The sequence below is a fragment of the Stylophora pistillata genome, chromosome 13, assembly GCF_964205215.1.
Source record: "Stylophora pistillata chromosome 13, jaStyPist1.2, whole genome shotgun sequence".
Lineage (NCBI taxonomy): Eukaryota > Metazoa > Cnidaria > Anthozoa > Scleractinia > Pocilloporidae > Stylophora > Stylophora pistillata.
This window is the reverse complement of record NC_142531.1, coordinates 20,223,849-20,244,721: the sequence shown is the minus strand read 5'-3', so window position 1 is coordinate 20,244,721 and position 20,873 is coordinate 20,223,849. Positions and strand designations below refer to the sequence as shown.

Below are 20,873 nucleotides of genomic sequence, written 5' to 3'. Positions count from 1 at the left end.
AGAAAAAAATACACCGCACCAAGTGCAACAATTAATTGCACGAGTAAGAAATTTATATCTGTCAGTTTTTCCTATCAATTACTATCTTATATTTATGTCGCTACTGATTCCACCGCCATCAGTCCAATAGAATATAATTTTTTTTTATGTTTCCTTTATTTCCCTCATGACACGGAAATGATGATTCTTGGTTTACAAAATTAATATTGCGAGGACCTGAATTTCTTGTCACCAATTCTTCGATATTTATCGCAAAAGTTATGAAATTATTTTAGTCTGATTAATTTCCTCGATTATCAAGCAATAAATCTTTAATTTGAAGACACCTTTACTTTAATGAGATCTCGAAGGATTAAAAACGATGGTTTAACTGTCATATCATTCTCATTTTCTAAAACCTTTAGAAATCTCAGTTTCGTAAATATGGAGGCAGACGAAAATTCTATCCGTTAAGTTCAGATCAAATAGTGTTTTCCCCCTTATGCAAATTTAGCTAAACCAAACCAGAAAATTCATCTCCATTTGAAACTGTTAGAAAAAAAGATATCTATGATTTGTGAAATTTTCAGTTTTTCTATGTTTACAATACAATATTAAGCCGCCTGCACTAAGTTATAAAACATTCGGCAACACTGATTGAGTTGCAAAGCTTCGCGGAAGCGACCAAGATCCAATTTTTCCGGTGAAGTAATTAAAACTAGCAATATTTCATTTGTCGCTTTTAGCTCTCGGAGTTCATAAATGACTTATTGTATTACAATCACACGTTTGAGACGCTATATAACCAGCCTACAGCTACGTCGCCAATAAGGGTAAATTGCGGCTTCTTTCGCACCTGACTTCTTAGAGGGTAAGTGTTAAAGATAGTTTGTTTGAAGTGTACGAACATAGAGTTGATATCCGTATTTTTAGGAAGCAAGTTAACGTAACTTTTCTATTAGCAATTTTTTAGAAGTGTACTTTAACCAACTATAAAAATCATCTAGTTCAGTTAAAAAGTGTTTTTCTCAGCGCTATTAATTTAATAAAGTTAATGGGTTTTGATGGTTAGAATGAAAGTGAAAAGCTTCAAATTCTCCATAGAATAACATGTTCAAGATAAAGGCGACAGTGATAAGGTAAAAAGTGATCATAACAGTTCAGACTGGAGGAAAATGAAAAAGAGAAGAAAGAAAAGTACAAACAATTTTATATTTGATTTTAATCGGTGTCTAATTATCTTTTCCCAAGGTTTTGATAATACATTGACATTTTGTTTTGCATAAAATGTATTAGGCATGCATATCAAGATTTTACTGATGATAAAACGAAAAGAGCTCTATTCTTCCATTGAATGATCCTACTTAATCGAATTTTTAAATTTCTTTTTTGCATCTTAAAAAATCTCCTGTAGACTATCTTGGTTGACAAATTGCAGAGCGATTCAAAGCCTCAGTGCTCTGAGGCTATGCCGGACCGGGATATATTTTTGTTTCATTAGATTGGCTGTCACTTCGTTGACTAAGTGTGAATTTGGTATAAGCCTTAGAGAGTCATTTGAATCGTGAAGAAAACTTTGTATAGGTTAATTTCATTCGTGTGGCTGCCATGAGCCATAGAAGATACTGTGAGCCATTGCACAGTTTGATTTCGTTAGCTTTTCTATGATGGATCAGTGTTGCAAGAACTTCGATCAAAAGTTCTACCCTAGGTGAAAATAAGTCTAGTTCTGTACGTGTGCGTGTATCTAAGAATCACCGAAATCTCCGAAGGACATGCATACTTGTGTGCTGTTAACTCAAGATGTACTTTAGCGGAAGTTTTAAGGACTAGGTTTACACAGAGAAAAAACCTACTAACTATGAATTGTATCTAAAACCATATGACGGCCTGTTTACATTTTGGTTTTTTGAAGCTGAACATGTTCATAAATCCTTCTTTTCGTTAAGAGATCAGTAAAACAAAGACCTTTAAACGAACGAGTCAAGGCTTTTTTTTCCATTATTTATGAATGCTGCGATTGTCATCTCTGTAAACTGTTTTAATGTGTTCATTTGATCGAAGAGATAGTACAATTGACTCATATAACAGTAGTAGAGAATTTTTTTAAATGGATATTTTCAAGTGAATAACTAACAACTTCAGTGAGCCTTTCAACCATTGAAGCTCAAGAGAAGTATAACAGCGTGAATACACTCCTTTCTCCGCTATTTTATCATTATCCATTTAGCCGTTATACCATGGAGTAAATACCCGCTCTGTGATTCTTCCTTGCCCCTATCAGTGATGATCTATCGGAGTGCAAACGCAAGGCTCGCGTCATACAAAACTTGTCTTCTTTGTTTAATCCAAAATGGCCAACAGATTTGATTTTTTGCAATACTACTGCAGATTTAAGGTTTGAACCGGGAAATCATTGACAATATATTTTGATGTTTACTGCCATATAATGAATTTTAGTAATTGAGAGAAACTCGGCTACATGAAAATTATTCTTTCCTGCAGCCTCTTTATTGATAAACAAGTCAAGGTTGAGAGGCCCTCGGGGGCCAGTTGGAAAACTTAAAGTCAACGACAGCTTTTATCGGCTTGAAAAGTGCCATGAGAGAGAGTATTCAAGTTCTCTTGGAAGTGATCGTCAGTCAAAATGAATTTTCACTATTCCGGAAATTCGTTAATTTAGGACAGCTCCATCTACATTCTAATTTTAAGAAGGCCCTGAAGCTGTTCTTTAGACCTGAGGTAACCTTCTAAATTATACAAGAACTTTCACTGATATTAAAAACATCTTGATGAAATTTAATCAAGGACACGTAATTTTCCACTTTCACTAACGAATATCATGCCGCAAGGTATCAATGATGCACAATTACAATGTTATTATACATGCAGGAGCACTTAAAAATGCAGTCGAGCGTTTATACCAGCAGTTATGGTAATCGTTTTAATGTGAAGAGAAAAGATTTCATCCATTTTTCCAGTTTAAACAGGAAACTTCTGATGCGGTTTTTAGAGTGAAAACGCCCTTTCCAAATTTACCCAGCGAAGAAAGGAAAAGGTAAATTTAATGGTGACGAATGCGAGGCTAGGAAATATCTAAAACAAAAAAAATCTTCAATTGATAGTTATTTTAATTGAAAATAATTGTAACTTTCATTTTTTTTTTATTTTGTGTAATTCACAATCATATAAGAATTTTCTATTAGATATATTGATCTGCCAAAATTTGTTTTACCCATTCGCCCTAATTGCGAGGCGCCAAGATTGGTACAGTCACTGAATTCGGACAAACCATATGAAAACCGGACGTATGCACAATCTCTCCTCTCCGAAGAGCACGATCGTGATCTTTTCCCATAGTCCAGGTCGTACGTTTGGCAGGTAACCTGTCAACTTTATTATAAATTACCAGAGGACTAAAGTTCTGCACAATCACTAAGATCACCGGCCTGGGCATAATTGAGAACGATTCAATTGGTCAGGATAGTCTTGGACCTGACCAAACCTCATTGGTTTCTTCGCCACGTTCTCTTAAATTTTGGTAAAGGCAAGATGGCCTTCGAAACTTTTCAAAACCATTATTCAATTACTCTTTGTTTCTTAAACTTAAAATCGATTTCTTTACAAGTTGATTCTCAGGTGACCAGCCTGCAGCAGTAAAAACCTAAAAATAAAAATCAGACGACCTCGTGGCCGACTGTAAAGTATCACGGCCGTATTTTCTTTTTCCTAATAATAGCAACATCGGGGCGTAATTTTCAGCCCAATATACGGAAACATTATACGACCTGGCCGCAGTTGCTCGAAGGGTGACTAACGGGGTAACGATATCCACTGCCGGGATAAAATCCGATACGGTTAATAGCGGTTTCTTAACCGCTTAACCCCCGTTGGACAACTGGACCCTGGTGGATAATACTGCATTAATTTGGATGAAAACAAAAACATTGTTGCGGATTATGGATGACTTACACCCATGCAACAACGTATTTCCAGCCTTTCCGTTCACCAAGTTTTTATCAGAATAATCACCCACAAGGATGTTTTATAGTAAATTCTAGTTTCTTCCCAGATCTCGTTTCCTGTGAGACTGACCAAGACGTAAATTGAAATTTCGGCGATGACATCATTACATGATCATTTTAACTGGTAGTGAGTTTATAAACTTTCGCCTGGCCACCTGTAGTTTTAAAGATTTGATTTTATGGGGTAAATCACAAAGAAACCAATTTTTAGGTGTGAAATTTCCAACCTCAGAACCACAAAAATACTGTGACTCCATAACAACATTTTAGGAGCTCATGAAATCGTACACGTATTTGTGACATCGAGGTGGTTGCATTTACTGTTCTAGAATGCGGAGCATTTACTGTTCTAGGATGCGGAAACGCCTGAGCGTCAGGCCTGGGCACCCCAAATCGCTATTTGACAGCTCATGATAGAGGAAATCATCTCGTGAACGTGACGATTTTCAAATCTACTTACATTACAATTTCTGTTGTACAACTTAACGAACTTTCTTCCACCCTGATAACATTTTGTTGAATTGTTTACGTGTCACCGACTCACGCTCAGGAAGTAAAACAACAACGACAACAGCAACAACAGCATTTATTTAAACACGATAAAAAAATTCAGCAAAAGCTGATGTTGTCGTGTGCAAACAATAAAACTAAATTCTTAACTAAATACAATAAAACTAAATTCTTAACTAAATACAATAAAACTAAATTCTTAATTATAAGAAGACTAATGTAAGATTTCTACATATTTTCAACAATAAAAATTGTACATAGTACATCATTATAATATACGTGGCTTAAATGTACAATTGAGTGACTTTTTTAAAAGCGTCAACGTCTTGGATTGATCTCATTTGATTTTCCAGAGCCACAAATTAATAAGGTTTATACAGCGAGAAAATACAAATTAATAAGGTTTATGCAGCGAGAAAGGCTGAAGTTGTATGCAAACTAATTATATGTTTGATTTTATTCGAGTAACGTTTCACGTCGATCGGTCTTATCATGAGAAAATTAACTTAGGCAATTGAGAACCAACTCAGCGGCTCGACCTTTGGCAGTCACCACGCACTTTATAGCTTACAAAAGCATCTCAGCCCTAACAAAGTTGATCGTGCTGTAAATGACCGAAAAGGATCGAGGGCACTGTCACGGTTACCATTCGACCTTCACAGGGCCATGAAAAACATCGTAATTGAAAATTATCCTTTCAGGGATTCCGACAAAAGGTCCGTGCTCTCCTGTGAAGAGTGCCGCATTTTTAGAATTTAACTTGCGATTCTTTGAATATTTCACGGTTTTAAAAGTACTTGAAGTGATGACTGAATTCTCGACCAGTATTGGCTGAACTTCAAATGTATCAGTTTCTAAAAGGATTATGAAAGATGACTTTCATAATAGGCGAGGGAATAACAAACCCTGGATAACAATCTCAGATATTTTGGATCGTCGATTGCGCCTATTTTTAGAGATGTTTGGTAATAATTTGCGGTTTTCTTATGAGGATATGGAGCTTTATAAAGCTTGTCGTCCACATTTAGTTGATGTGTATGTACCTATATGTTCTTTTGAATTTGAGGGGAAGGAAGGGAATTTCTGCCGTGCAAGTCAATAAATTCGTCATGTGCATGTTGTTTAACTGCGTCACAAATCGTAAGAACACTTCAGCTCACACTTCAAACAGCCAACGTATAACAATGACACAGCACGAAATTTCATCCCCCTACTTGAGTCAACTGAAATGTAAAGATTTGATCGTGTTACGTTGCACGTTACAGTAAGTCATAACGTACTATGTTGAACAAAAATATTTGCCTTTGTACATACGGTCGTAGATGATCTGTTTATGATACTAAATTTTCACAGCTTTGTTCAACTAAGAAATGGCAAACCAGGCTGCAATCTGAATGTAAATTCAAACAATTTACTTAATGATAGGTATTCACTAAAAGAAACATTAACTTCGATTCGTGTATCGAAGTTGGTCGGTTACATTAGCTAAATTGAAAACATCACTCGCCTTGCGCCGTTAATTGATATGAATCCAAACCCGAAAGGTAAATTTCAATTGGTATCCTGCTCTTTACTCTTGCCATGTCATTGAGATAATTTTGAATTATTCTTACTAACAAAGCTTCATTATAGGCATATGTTTAGTTTCCCAGGCTTATATTAACGAATCGCCTTTTAAAAAACAAAACTACATCGTTATATCTGACCGGCCTGATAGTCGATTTTACAAGGGATATTGAAATGCGTATTATTTTTAATTGATTTGAGAGCTGCGACAGTATTTGAAATTCCTTATTCCCCCTTCGTTTAATCATGTATTTTTATGGAGTTTCTCTACCATTTTTCTCTTTATTTCCTAAAGTCGTAAGTTTTGTAAGATTACCGAAAGCTACTCACTCACCACTGGTTAAATTTGCATTAAATTATTAAAAGAAGTCAAGCTATTAAACTAACACAAAGCTACGTTGAAAATATCGGGCACTGTACCCTAATAAGTATTCCTTTATAAAAATCGTTTCCTTTTAGAAACTCTTGAGTTTATTTTCGGCCTCGCCTCATTGTTTTGGCTTTGTTTTTGACGCACTTTCCGACCATGTTTCCTCTCGCCTCACTTGAACTTGCGATTTCGTGCCCATTCAATTTTCTTGTGTTAAGCAGGACGGAACTGTCTCTTGACTGACAGCAAGATTAAGATTAAAAGAACAAAGGAGCTTAGTTAAAACGCAATAAAATGAGCCCCTGCTGTATTGGTAACTTCCAATCAATGTGTGCTTCATACTCATTTCGTGCTCTTCTGATCGCAAGTGCTCTAAATTTTCTGTTCTCGTGGTGAATGTTTGCAGTTTCCTACAGCATCTTTCACACCAATCATGGCGAGGAAAGTAATACTGATTGTCTACCTCCTTTTGGCTATCTCAACTGAAGAACTGATGGCGAGGAATTTGTTCAGAGATTACAGAGAAATGGTAAGCACGCTTGAATCGTTTGGATAACTGTTTTGTGTACAGTCTGTGGAAGCATTCGCCACAAGTTCAAGTTTGACAAAGAACGTTCGAAATGTTTATTTTCCTAGTTAAAAGCAGCAGTCCTTTTTTTTCTTAAAATGAAACATCTAACATTGTGAATGTAAATGATGGAAAGAAAAACACAATACCAAACATTCAATAATTACTCAAAAATTCAGACGAGGCACTTTGGCACATAATTTGTGAAGAACCGAGTCGCGCTAACACATAGAACATCCACAGGCTGTTCGTTAATCAAGAACATTACAGAAAACGTGAGGTCAGGAACTTTAGACGGTGTCAGATGAACGAGTATCACTATTTTTACAGTAATGGATGACTGAATACCAACAAATCTTCTGACAGATCAAACGAACTATTTTGGAAATCAGTAAAATTTACCGAAAAGGCAGTAGGGCTATTCAAGGCGCCTACTTGACACCAAAGCGCTAAGCCCTGTACATAAGAAAGCGCATTATGTTCTATTTATACTTGTCTACTGGATAGCGATTTATGCTTCGGGATATGCTATCCGCTCTTAGAGCAACTGGGTCTAGGGGGAAAAAAAAAAAGAAAAAAAAAAGTAATTCAAACAATTTTTTTTTTTATTTTGTTTCTTTTTGTAAAACCTGCCGCAAGCCGACACTAAGCAACAATTTCTCGAATAACTGATTGGGCAGAAGTTTCTTTTTTCATCCCACGCCAAACGAGTGTTCTACATTCTGTAAAATACCGTTGACGTGGGTTTTTACTCTTCACGTTTCGCCCTTTCCGCGCATCATTGCTGTTGGTTTTCATATTGACATAGCCAATTCTAACAATTAGGATATTTCTTTCTTGCTTTAAACTTTTCTCAAATTTTAATCGCGGATGTGCTTTATGTGGTTTCCTCCCAAATATTATCACAGCCTTATATTGCAAACTTCAAATGAACTGTTGTCTCTGCTCGGAGCTGGAGCAAATACTTCGCATTCAAAATGAATTGAGATGACAAAATTTTCGTAAGCGCACATCACCAAACTAACCATCATTTTGATGGAGATGAAAAATAAATCACGACTTCTTTTAGAGCCAAAACTGTTTTTAATCATTGATGTAGTGCGAAGGACCAATGCTGAAATAGGATTTTTTTCTTTTTTCATTTTTAAATTTTACGACTCCGCAAGTCATCTCTTTTCATACGACCAAGCCATTGATTTCTCTTAAGTTGGAAGATCAGTGGTAGCCTCCTAGGTATCTTTAAAATGTTTATTTAAATCAATTTATTGTTTAACTTTATTGCAGCGCACGTTTGCAAAGAGAAGTTCTGGATGTGACTTGCTGGGGGCACCTTGTGCACTTTGCGATACGAGTGCTCTCTGCGAGGGTGAGCAGCTGGCTTGCTATGACGGACAGTGTAGCCAGGCTAGTTCTAATCCATACAAGAAGAAACGAAGTGTACTACTAACTAAGGACTTCTGAGCGGACATGAGACCTCCCTCACTGACCTAGCCAAACAGAGGACCTCAATTGTAGAGTCCCTCGAAAAGTTTCCTATTCTGGATTGCCTATTAAAGCATTCTGATAAACCGATAATTCATTGTTAGCGCTATTTATGCATTTTGTATTTAAGATAAAGGTATTCTACTGTAAGTCTGAAGTTTAAATGTTCAAATCATAGTAACAGTAAAGCAATAAAGGAAAGTAAACTCCTTTCCATTTTGTTACGTCTACTATTTCCGATAGAACAGAAAATACTTCCTAACTACATACTGAGGCCTTCCTCAAGTATGGCGCCCAGAAAGTTAACATGCAGTGTAAATTTGGTTTTATACCAATTAAGCGATTATTTAAACAATAGACCACACCCTCCATCGGTTTACCGGCGTAAATGTCCCTGCAAAATGTTACAATAACGAGAGAAGAGGTTTAAATGGCTGGAAGGTGGCTTTTTTGCCAGCATCTTTATTTAGACATGTGTATAGAACGCGAAGGTATTCCCATCATAACTGCTGGACAATTCACATTACTGACAAAATATGTTTAATCAAAGGGACGAGAAAATCAGTCCCAATGTTCGTCGCGAGTCTCAGCTGGCCGGTTTTTCTTTATTTTTCCCTTTAAAACCCTTTCAAGAGATCTACACTTCCATTTTGCGTTGTTGATTTGTCGAGGAGTCAATGCCACGTCATAAACTTGCAGGCATGATATACGACCGCGAAAGTTGCGTTCATCCCCAATTCTCGCTCCCATTCTTACAGAATATTTAGTAGCCAACGTAATATTCCCAATAAGTTTAGCATCCTCTAGTTTTCCATCTATCCATAAGCTTGCCCGTCCAGTGTTCTGATGGTAAATTGCACCGACGAAATTCCACTTGTTCGGTATGATGTGCGAGCTTTTCACGGTAAGGAATTTATGTGCTCCTTTTTGTCCACGAGAAATGAAACGGGCAAAAAGCTTGCTAGGTTTGCTCATCCAGAGGGCAACGCCCCATCCATTAGTTTTGTAGTTAAAGATTGGTCCTGGATGTCTTGGTAAAATCCATGCCAGTAAAGTAAGAGAAGTATTCGTTTCCAATTGTCCGTTGTGTGGGAACTCGATGTAACTCTTCGGAGCTCCCAAAAAGGAGAGAGAATTTCCGCTCTGATTAAAAGGTCCTGCTGCAGGCACAACATTGTTAATTATTCCAGGTATATTTCCACCGATCACGTCTCTTGCCTCATATTTGGCGTTGAGAGGATAAAGGGCGACTGGCTCCGGAAAAACTGAACAACAGGAATAAAATGGCGCATTTAGTTTAGTTTTAACAGAGCGTCCCTAGCTGGTCAGTTAGCCTCTAAAACTCGTTCATAAGCAACCAGAGCAAGATTTGATTCGCTCTGGCGAAGGGCTAATGCTCGAAACGTCAGCTTTTTAACCCGTTACGGTGGCCAATTTACAATTTCAACTTAGTTGGTATTACCAAATTACCTCGTTACCCCCACTGACGCAGCAACACCGTTTCTTTAGAAACTTACCCCCCCCCCCTCCAGAAAATAGTTTGATTCATTTCGCTTTATAAATTTAGACGTGAGATAATCGATATCTACGTCATAGTTTGATGAAGTTATTACTCGCGCAGCACGGTTTTGTAGTTTTTGTAGCTTGTTAGGTAATGTTTTGCCACAATTACCCCAGACTAGGCTGCAGTAATCAAAGTGAGATCGAACTAGTGAGTTGTATATATTGAGTAGGGTGGATTGAAGGACAAATGGCTTGACTCGCTTTATGGCTCCAATTGCAGAAGCGATCCTTTTACACAGTTTATCTAGTCCTGTAGCTTTAGGTTTTGACAATCTATTTAGATGGGTAAAGACATCACTGGTAGTAGTTGGACGAATACAAAATTTGTTGTAATTTTCAGTAATATTTTTTAGATAAGTAGACCCACAATTATTTCAATTATTTCCGAACAATTATTTCAAGTATTAAGTCTAGGTTTGGGAAGGTTTTAATTTGAATCATTGTTAGTTTTTTTTTTTTTTTTTGGTTTGAATGTGGTATAAAATGTTTTACTGTAACTTTTTCTGAGATGTAAAGACTAAAATTGATTCCTGGTAATTAACTTCTACTGGTTTTCACAATTTTTACCGTCTGTGGCTAATGGCTTCGCTTTAGATTTGGGAAGGTTTCAATTTGAATTATTGACAATTTGTTTTCGTTTGAGTGTGGTAAAGAATGCTTTACTATGTCTGGAGATGTAAAGACTAAAATTGAGTCTAGATCAACTTACCATTGGTTTTGACGATTTTGTTCACGTCTTTGGCTAACGGCCTCCTTGTAATTTTCACCGCTCGTAATCCGTTAATTATTGAAACAGGCTTGCCGTTGAATGCTCCAACAGACTTTGCTTTTAATGGCCCCATCCACTGTTGATACCTCTGTGAATTTGCCCTATCCGTGTAAAATCGCGTGTAGATATCCTTAAGTTTAGCAATATGACTTAGCAATGAGTCGGGTTGCTTTTCAACAACACGCCTTCTACTCGCATCGCTTTTGTTTCCAGTCTTTTCATATGTCACTTTTCCCACGTTTCCTAAGTAGCCATCGAGTTGCTCGGGATCGTCCCCTTTGAAAGAAACTCCTGAGATGTCAAGATCTTCCCAATTCCGGTTGTCTGTATCTTTAGTTCCCGTACCTCTTCCTAACTTTCTCCGCCGGGGTACTGCGTTAGCCACCGTCTCAAGACTCCCTACGTGACTGCTTTGGCTCAGAAATCCTCTCGGTCTCCCACCGGTCCTCGTACTGACTCGGTCGCTTAAAGACATCAAAAGCGCCACACCCTCAGGAACATCACCTTTTATGATCGTAAACTTTCCGTAAGGTAAAAAGAATAAACCGCATTTATTTTGGAGTATTTTCAGTCCGGACAGTATTGTCTCTGCATGTTTTTTACCTTTTAAGCTATCAAGCCCATCAAGGGTGGCAGTTCCAAAATGTTTGCGTCCCTTTTTCCCTTTGCGCTCTGTATAACTATGAAATTTATTTTCGTTATGGCTTTGAACCCAGTTGAAAGCTTCTCCATTATAAGGCATCTCAGTCGAGGTTTTGTTGTTTCCATACGAACTCCATTTTTTCTTCATTCCGCCTTTACCAGACATTTCCCCGAATTTCCTCTCATCTTCTTTGGTTTTTGGCGGTGCAGCGTGATCTGATCTGGCTTTGCCACTCCCTTAAATCAAAGATCAGAGTTAAGTTTATTTGAAATACGTTTGACAAAGCTTCAGATTTGTTGGATATCCAAAGTGAATCGACCTAAGAAAAACGTACCCAGTTTTTCATGCGATCCTCCGGTTCCTGGAAAAAAGGATAAATAATTCTATTCAGGTATTTTCCAAAAGCAGAGGACAAATAGAAATGTTGTCTCGGTCAAGTTCTCAGGAAACTCCCCCTCCCCCCCCCCCCCCCCCCCCAAAAAAAAACTGTGACCATAACCCCTCAGACTTTCATTACAAGTTTTTCAATGCGTTCATTCAGTTATTAAGGAGAGTTCCTCTGACATCAAGCTCAGTTTAAGCACTAAGGAACTAAGGAACAGACTGAAAAAGGAAACAAACCTCGTCTAGCTTTGAAGTGTTACGCGATCGTCAATCGAAAAAACTCATCAGTTACAAAGATAACCTTAGTTTGTTGAATAGGTATACTTCGCTTTTAATTAGCAGTCTGATTGGGGACATTTTAGCTCTAAGTCGGGTGGTCTTGTGATCTAGGTTACTTTATCTGGAACGGGAACAGGGTTTCTGACTTTTCGATGGCAGTAATCGACGCATCGAAAATCTTTAAAACTTAAGATAGCCTCCGCCGGAGGCTATCTTAAGTTAAATTGAACCTCTCTTATTGAGATGATAGATCTTAATAAAAAACTTAGGAGAATAGCTTAAAATAGCTAACTATCATTTAAGTAGATAAAACCTTTTTACAAACCTGGACAAACCTGTACTTGGCATGGGCGAGTCTCCATGCTTGTATGGCATCCTTGTGGTAATCCTGGAGAAGCTGAGCAGGTTCGATTTCTTAATTGTATTACAATGTTTTTTCCCGTGTGGCATCCCTGTGGACACGGTGACCAGGAAGACCAGGAAGACCAGGAATGGAAACCGGCGTCGGCAATAGGCTTTTCCTTGTCTGTAAGGAAACTGTTATCAACGAAAATCATAAAAATTGAGCTTTGTTTTCAACGCGATTATCACGGTGGTGGAAGTGGTGGTGGTGGTGGTGGATAGTAAATTTGTTTCTTAATAATCTTGGGTGGGGTAAAGCAGTGCGAGAGCATGTGATTTTAGTCCAACGGATGGTGACACAATTGGCTATTTTACAGTTGTTTACCGTTACTTGCCAAGCCTTTGATTTGGAGTGAGGCTGAAGGTAATCTTGTTATGATAGAGACCAGGATCTAGTAAGCATGATAATAAAGTGATTTACATTTGAAAAGCAGCAACATTTGTATCCTAACAAGGTCATCCTTAACCTCACTCCTGTTCAAAGGCTTGGCAACCAAGCACGCATCTGTAAAATGGACTATTACTTATCCTAAGGCTCGGTGCCTGAAAGCTTAGTGGTTAGTTAACCATTGATGGTATTTAAAGTTCCGTAATTGCTATACCCCAAATAGTTGCATAAAAACCAGGTTTTGCGAAAACGAGCTGTTATTCCCAACCATTCCATAAATGTTTCTTTCTTGTATTTCATTTTCATTTTTATTGAACTTTTATTTTGTATTGGAGTAGTATTAAGTAGAGGTTTTGATCCCAAGTTTTAGCTTTCGGAATCTATAATATCTACCGTTGCCGTGTACATTACCTATATACCTCGTTGCTCCATGGTCCACCTTCGCCATCACCTGCATTCAAGATTAACAAGTGCACAAAAGCTGTTACTAGACTAGTAATCAAGCATTCAAAGAAATTAAGCTTCACAAATGTAATTAACAAATATTCAGATTCTCAGGGTGAATTACTTTCAGTACAGTTTGCAAATTTGAATTCACTTCTTGGTTTCTGTCTTAGAGAGAAAATAAGATAACTTTTTGTAATCATCAATTTTCAAGCAAGCGCCGCTAATTCGTTAAAAATAATTTGTGAATTATTGAGTCTTGTTTAAGACTATTAACTTTGCAGATATATTCGATTTAATATATATGCGTTGTTAATCAACCGTGAGGTCGAGATGACTGGATATTGGCCGAGTTCTTTTTTTGCATTTTTATGGACCTCGACTCCGTCTCGGTCCATAAAAATGCAGAAAAAGAACTTGGTCGATATCCAGCCATCTTGACCGAACAAGCTTGGTTAATAAAGGATTTGTTATATTACAAAAAGACTCGCTTTATTAAGAATTAAGAATGACTTTTTTACTTCGAGAGCTGGGAAATAAAGCCAACTGTGTTTGTAGCACGACAAACTCACTAGAGTCGTTTCTGTTTGTTTTGTTGTGACTATCTTCTACCGCCTTTTGCGTTTCCATCTTCAACATTGTCCAAGAATTTATTAATTTAGTTCTAATTCAATTTTTTTTTTTTTATGCGCGGGATCAATGCAGGCAATCCTGAGCGGGCAAGATGGGCCCATCTTGCCCGCTCGGGTAGCCAATTAGAACTAATAGGATTCGCTTCATCTTGCCCACGGACGCTGCGAGCAATGTAATAAGACATAATATAACTATGTAACTGAAGCTTACCGCAGCATGCCGCACTCGGTCCATATTTTCTAAATGTTTTCCCAGTATCTATTCCTCCAAAGCACTGCCCTCCATTTTGCAGGGCGAACATAGGTAAATTTTTCGCGAGAGCTACCTCAGCACATTTCATGAGAGCATTCACGCGAGATCTGTAATCTGATTCTTTTAAGAGAGGATGCTTTCCTTCTAATTTTTCTATCGCACGATCTCGGTTATCCCTCCAGCAACCATCACTTTTGAAAGCTGAGAAGATTATAAATGAAAGAAATTTACCGATCATTATTCTCGCCAGCGTGAATTATACTAAAAATTCTAAAAGAAACAAGCATTATCGTTTTTTAATATATAATTGCTCTGACCAGAGAATGCTTCATTCCTAAGGATTGCTTTTGAGTTTTACTTAAGTTTTCAAAACAATTTAATTTTTTCAGATAGTAGGGTAGTTCTCTACCGGGTGAAGTCCTTATTTTTACCAAATGTTTTCCCATATCTCTCTGGACACCCTGCATTGAATGTTGGAAATGATGAAAAGGCTCGTCTGTAGAAATAAAAATGACTCACATTTCCCTTTGATTTCAAATATCTCGCTACGATCCATTGCAGGTGCACCTGGGTAGCTGAAGCAGTGAAATCGGAGTGTCGATGTAGCTGGATTACCTGCATGAGTCCGCTCGTTTGAGGGGCGGGTTTTGTTTATTGAACGGTGAGAATGAGGAGATGATGCGGGTGGAGACGCCAAACGAGAAGTTGAACTTAGACTTCTAAATGAGCCTGGATATGACTTCTTCCGCATAGTTGACGCAGTTCGGTTAGATCTTGGGTATGAAATAACTTTCTCTAGTATTGAAAAAGATGGTTTAGATTCCAATCATTACTCATGCAGTTACACTTTATTCACACAAATATTTCGATATCATAGAGTGAGACATAACAATATTCATGATTACGTATCTAAACCAGCAAAACTCGATGCGAAGGATTACATCTAAATTAATTCTAGATTCTCCCGGTTCTCCAAGAAAAGGTTGTACCCCGGCGTCCTTAAGAATGACCAAGATGTGATTTACCCTCACAGTTCTGATTAGCAGGCAGTTGAGGAGAATAAAGAGAAAAATCCAAGTTGGGATAACTAGAGTTTAAAAAAGGCATTGGAGAGTGAAAGGATTAAGAAGTAAGCAACCAATAAGGGTCTTGGTCTCTTAGCTTGATCTTCTCTTGTTCTCATCATTGTATAGCGCTTTAAACCGATACAAACCATGTTCTTACCCGATATCAAAGCCTCCCCCATGACTGCCATTGAAGCCATAAATGCAAACGCCATATAAAATAACAACATCGTCACTGTCTGTAACCTTCACCTAATCAGTCAAGACTGGGAAAAAGAACATCTAAAGCATTGCACTTTCAAATAAAACCTCTTTAAGCTAATAGTAGATTTATAGCTACAGAAAAAACTGATCCTATTGTAGCAAAGTAAAATTGCAGTATTGTTTGAGCAGTTGGGATTTGACGTAATCATCATATACTCTGAGAAGAGAAGGCAGGGCTGTAGGTCCCGAGTAATGGACTTATTTACCGACTTAATAGGTAAGGGTGCGGTAAATTTTGTTCATGGTAAAATACTTGACTAAACTTCCAAAATTTTCTCAATCTTTGAAAAAAATCCAAGGCAATGCATTAAACATCCATGGACAGTGCCCGTTTGCAAAATTAGTCTAAATTGATTTAATCTGAATGAAAGTGTCATAGAATAAGTAAAGGAAATATGCTAAGACTGTCGTAAGAGGTATTTGTATTTTCCTACCTTTGCACTTCTGCTCAATCACAGATAGAAGAATGTAAGAAGAAAATCTTGAAGATTTCTTATAACGATCACAAAACCAGCGTGACGATCAACAAATACCGTCAACAGGTGCAGAACACCCCAAAGTGTTTACATGATAAACAGATGCCTCTGAATTTTAAGCCTAAAAGAAATAACCATAAATGAATGCATTAACATGTAACAATGTAGGAGATATAGTTTGAAATTCCAATGGCTAGATTGTTAATCAAACAAGAGGATGTACCGTAAAATATTGGCCATGGTGTTCATATTTCCTCTGTTCAAGTTGTCCACTCGACCGAAACGTTTACCGGCTACAGGACTTCTCAAACTTTTACAAAGGAAAGAATGTAAAACAGAATTACTGACCTAATTTTTTCTCTCTCAGTGCTAAAATTCACATTAACGACAAATTCCCTGTCTGGCGACATCTGTCAAAATCTACCAATTGCGTTTCAAGAGACCTCTTTGTAGCAGGTTTTTATCATAGAATGTTAGTGATGGGCGTGGTCAAGACAAGATTACGTCTTAGTGCATCTTCTATTTTGAAAACTACCTAGTTTTACTCATAACTTTACATGAGCAATAGGCGAGGGATGACTGTTATTAGTGAGGTACTTTTTATTTTCTTATTCTTTTCCTTGATGTCTTGAATATACCAACAGTCTTACGTAAAGATTCTCGTTGGATTGTGAGGTTTCATAAATGTAGAACTAGTAGTAATCATGGATCAGTAAAACTTAGGAATGGATATTTTCGTCTCTGTCTAATAAAATCCATTGTTTAGTTAAACTTACGAGCATAGTATGGTGGTTTAGCTCACAATACTGATCATTTTGTAACAACTCATCTCGTTCGATCAAATGGCTGCAATTCAACTACGTTCATATCTTCTTTGGTTGGTTCATTCGGTTCATTTATTTCACACTATTTACATAAAATTAACATAGATAGAAAAGTAAAGTTGCAACAAATGATTACAGAATAAAATAAATAAAGTAAAGATTATAAAAATGTGTGTGGTGGCCAAAGTAGCAAAGGCTTTCTAGTTGGCCACTTCCTACTTTTAGATAAATAAAGAAATAGTACTGAGCTGGGATTAATGGGCAAGAAAGAATTACCGGTATAAATTTAAGGTATGTTGGAGATATATTGAACCAGGCAAGAATCTATATAGGAAAAGCTTAATAAGAGAAGAACAGACACACATACAGACAAACAAACAATAGCAACAACAATGGACCAAAGCAGAGACAGGGACAAAGGAGAGGAAAAGAACAACGCATCATCAGCAACAATAGCAGCAGCAGCAGCAGCAGCAACAAAGACCTACATATAAGTGGACAATTATTATTATTATTATTATTATTAACCGTTATTAATATAGTTATTTACATATGGATTGTTACATACTATATATTTGATCACTAAACAGATATCATGTATTATTTCATTGACGAGATATCAGGTGGGCCATATAAAGCCTCTTAAACCTGTTAAATGTTCTTATTTTTTTCAATGCCAAGGGGACAGTTTCCCATATAACAGAAGCAGAGTAATTAAAAGTAAATTTTCCTATGTTTGTTCTGACTTGTGGTCGGTGGAAGTTAAGTTTGGCGGATTGTCTGGTGTTATAGGAGTGGACAGCTGTTATAGGTATTAAAAAATTATGGAAAATTGCAGGAATAGTTGTTGGATTGTTATTTGGTTTAAATGCAAGTAACCAGATTTCGAATCTCACAACATTTTCAAATTTTAAAATTTCAAGGATTTGGTAGTAAGGGGAAGAGGGCTCCCGTTTGTTTGCGAAAAAGATACTTCGGATGCATTTATTTTGTTTAGTGCTGATCTTCTTTAAATTATTCTGATAAGTGTTGCCCCAACACATTGCACCATAATTAAGATAAGGGTAAATAAGTGCATAATACAGTTGTCTTAGCATCTTTAAATTTAGGTAATTTCGCAAGTAGTAGAAGATTCTAAGGTTTTTAGTCAGTTTGCTTTGTACATGTGCTATTTGAGTTTTCCAATTCAAATGCTTATCTAAATAAATTCCTAAATATTTGATACTAGCTTTACGATCAATGTTTGAAATATTAATATTGTGTATAGTTGGCTTCTGTGGAGATGTTATTATCATAAAGTTTGTTTTCTTCATGTTAATAGACAGTTTATTGAGGTTAAAGTAGTTAATTACTTTCTGAAGTTCTGAGTTCATAACTGCCTCAAGGTCTTTTGATGTTTTAGTGGCATAGAAAATATTAGCATCATCAGCAAAAAGTCGAAAGGAAAGCATATCTGAAGAGTTGGTAATACCGTTCATGTAAAGAAGAAACAATAGTGGTCCAAGGGTTGATCCCTGAGGAACTCCACAAACAATCTGAAGATAATTCGATTCAACATTACCTTGTTTCACATATTGGGTTCTATTAGTAAGGTAACTTGTGAACCAATCTAAAGCTTTTCTACTTAGTCCATACTTATGTAATTTCCTTAGCAGTATCTCGTGGTTGACAGTATCAAAGGCTTTGGAGAAATCTAGAAAGACACCGCATGTTATGAGATTGTTGTCCACTGAGGTTTTAAGAGTGTCAGTTATTTCTAAAATAGCAAGCTCAGTGGAATAGTCTTTTCTAAACCCAAACTGGTATTTCAACAAGATATTGTATTTGTCTAGAAATGAGGTGAGTTGATCATTAATATTTTTTTCTAGGATTTTACTAAATGGTAATAAAACTGCTATGGGTCTATAATTTGCAGGATCTGTTGCATCCCCAGATTTCTCATGCCATTCAGACCGAAGCGAGCCTAAATAACCGCTTGAGATCGACGCCATGTGTGTCACTCAGTTCAAAATAGCGTCGAAAGCTGGAACAATCTGACTTCGGATCGATACTTGCAAGTGATCATAAAAACCACGGGACTGAAAAGCGATATGGATACTACGTGTTCTCCTAAATAGAACACAACTAAGATGAGGTCGACTTCAGGCAAAAGCTCGATTTGTGTCTGTGCACATCTTATCTAAGCAGCATTAGACTCTAGAATAGCTTTCATGATAATTCGCTTTTACTAACTTCAAAATATCAATACCGCGCAAAGGCTGCGCGGTTCCACGGGAGCATAGCGGTGAGTATCCCCGCCTGTTCTCAAATGTATTCGAAGGAGAATGAAACGCAAATTTCATACTACGCTACGCGCTTTCCAGTTTTGAGAAATAAAAAGTGTTTATAAAGGAATTGGCATCTTAAGAACGATAGTGAGTAGTATGTGAGCCCGGTTAGCTCAGTCGGTAGAGCATCAGACTTTTAATCTGAGGGTCATGGGTTCAAGTCCCATATCGGGCGCAATACATATTTTTAGAGAAGTAGATAACTTTTTCTTTTTAATATCGGTAACCATGGACCAAGACGCGAGATATACATGTAAGTGTTTTGTTATTTGGTTTGTACTTAGAAGCGAGTGGTACTCGCAAGAAATTTATTGATACCTTTTGATTCAAATGATCGTGTTGATAGAGCGCACAAACAGCGTGGGCCAATAGACAGTCATACATATTCTCAGATTCAGTTTTTTCACATAAACGCAAAAACGAAATGGAACAAGGTTGAACTACTTCTCTACAAAAAAACATGGTGCGCCCGATATGGGACTTGAACCCATGACCCTCAGATTAAAAGTCTGATGCTCTCCCGACTGAGCTAACCGGGCTCACACGATTACTTTCGGAAAATTATCATCATAGAATGGAGCACAATAGACACCACATTTAGGCGCATTTAATTTTTGATACCTGGTAAGCGAATACGGTAGTATCAAATTTGCATTTCATCTACATCCGATTGTCTATTAATTTATTAATTAGTTGTAACAAGTCTGTCATCTTCCTGGAAACGGCCAGTTTCGATGGCTGCTTTTTTCTTCAAGGTGTCTTATTGGAGGTGCAAACAGTTATAACTGTTCCACAATATCTCAAACTTGCCATATAGAGTAAACATTAGCTTGAGTCTAAAGGGTTTCACTGTAATTCGCTCTGTGTCATGTCGAAGGCTAATTTTATTTCCAAATATCTGGAATCATGGTTGAAAGTGGAAGTTATATAATTGATCAATAAAAATGGGATCATAATCCCAAATTTTTATTGTTGAACCATTCCCAGTCACAATGACACCAAGGATTGATAAGCGTTTTAAAGTTAGATCATGTCGATTAGAGTTATGATTAACAAACAATGCTACTAGAAATAATCTGTTCATGTTGTCCTTCAGCAGCATTGTTAACGATACAAACTGTTCGAATGAGGCCTTAAACTGCTGTAAAAAATAAAATTTAAAATCCAAGCTTTCGCCGATCAACGGCGTCATCAGGGATCAGAAAATATTGCGGGCGCGCTGTATATATGCAAAGAGAGTGTGTGGTGAAATGCGTAAAAGATGTGACTATGTATGAAAATGCTGTTAGACTTGATACTTGAGTGAAATATTTGTACAACTTCAGTGGCAGATCTAGGGGAGGGGCCTGGGGGCCCGATCCCCTCTTATTTTGGGTAAGGAAAGAAAGCCGGCAGGTGTGCACACACACAAACCGCACACCCCCTCGCTTAGCTCAAGGTCTCGATCCGCCACTTTTCTCTTTAGCCCGAAATTACAAACCCTTGCCAACTGGCATTTACTGATTTTACTTGCCTTGTAATTTTTTTATCCCTCTCTGTCAAAACTTTGCCAAAGGTAACAATAAAATCTGACAGAGACACGACGTGGCTTTTTCTCGTGGTACATTGAAATAATTACAAGACTAAACACCGAAAGCGTCTTTTTTAACTTCCCTTACCAT

At 37.2% G+C, this 20,873-nt stretch overlaps 1 protein-coding gene, 1 long non-coding RNA gene and 2 other non-coding genes across 6 annotated transcripts; 2 read left to right on the top strand and 2 right to left on the bottom strand.

The window, feature by feature from the left end:
* Positions 1 to 698: 698 nt before the first annotated feature.
* LOC148718099 (uncharacterized) lies at positions 699 to 8,714 on the top strand. 2 transcript variants are annotated; one of them, XR_015994810.1, is made up of 3 exons: positions 699 to 850; positions 6,857 to 6,979; positions 8,303 to 8,714. It is a non-coding gene; the product is annotated as an uncharacterized LOC148718099 (long non-coding RNA). The 2 variants fall into 2 exon arrangements; XR_015994811.1 differs by lacking the exon at positions 699 to 850 and adding an exon at positions 5,701 to 5,778.
* A 325-nt stretch (positions 8,715 to 9,039) lies between these two features.
* On the bottom strand, positions 9,040 to 16,458 carry LOC111338206 (uncharacterized). Of its 2 annotated transcripts, XM_088743604.1 has the most exons (10): positions 16,285 to 16,458; positions 16,020 to 16,182; positions 15,482 to 15,587; positions 14,777 to 15,052; positions 14,216 to 14,458; positions 13,340 to 13,379; positions 12,464 to 12,675; positions 11,810 to 11,836; positions 10,773 to 11,711; positions 9,040 to 9,765 (listed from the first exon to the last, which is right to left on the bottom strand). In XM_088743604.1, exons 3-10 carry the CDS (start codon positions 15,549 to 15,551, stop codon positions 9,062 to 9,064), a joined length of 2,511 nt encoding a protein of 836 aa, XP_088599730.1. In that variant the 5' UTR covers positions 15,552 to 15,587; positions 16,020 to 16,182; positions 16,285 to 16,458; the 3' UTR covers positions 9,040 to 9,061. The 2 variants fall into 2 exon arrangements, with proteins under 2 accessions (XP_088599730.1, XP_088599731.1); XM_088743605.1 differs by lacking the exons at positions 14,777 to 15,052; positions 15,482 to 15,587; positions 16,020 to 16,182; positions 16,285 to 16,458 and having other exon boundaries at positions 13,348 to 13,379; positions 14,216 to 14,384.
* Positions 16,459 to 19,314: 2,856 nt separating this feature from the next.
* On the top strand, positions 19,315 to 19,387 carry Trnak-uuu (transfer RNA lysine (anticodon UUU)). Its single transcript has one exon. It is a non-coding gene; the product is annotated as a tRNA-Lys (tRNA).
* Positions 19,388 to 19,678: 291 nt separating this feature from the next.
* On the bottom strand, positions 19,679 to 19,751 carry Trnak-uuu (transfer RNA lysine (anticodon UUU)). Its single transcript has one exon. It is a non-coding gene; the product is annotated as a tRNA-Lys (tRNA).
* Between the last annotated feature and the right edge of the window lie 1,122 nt (positions 19,752 to 20,873).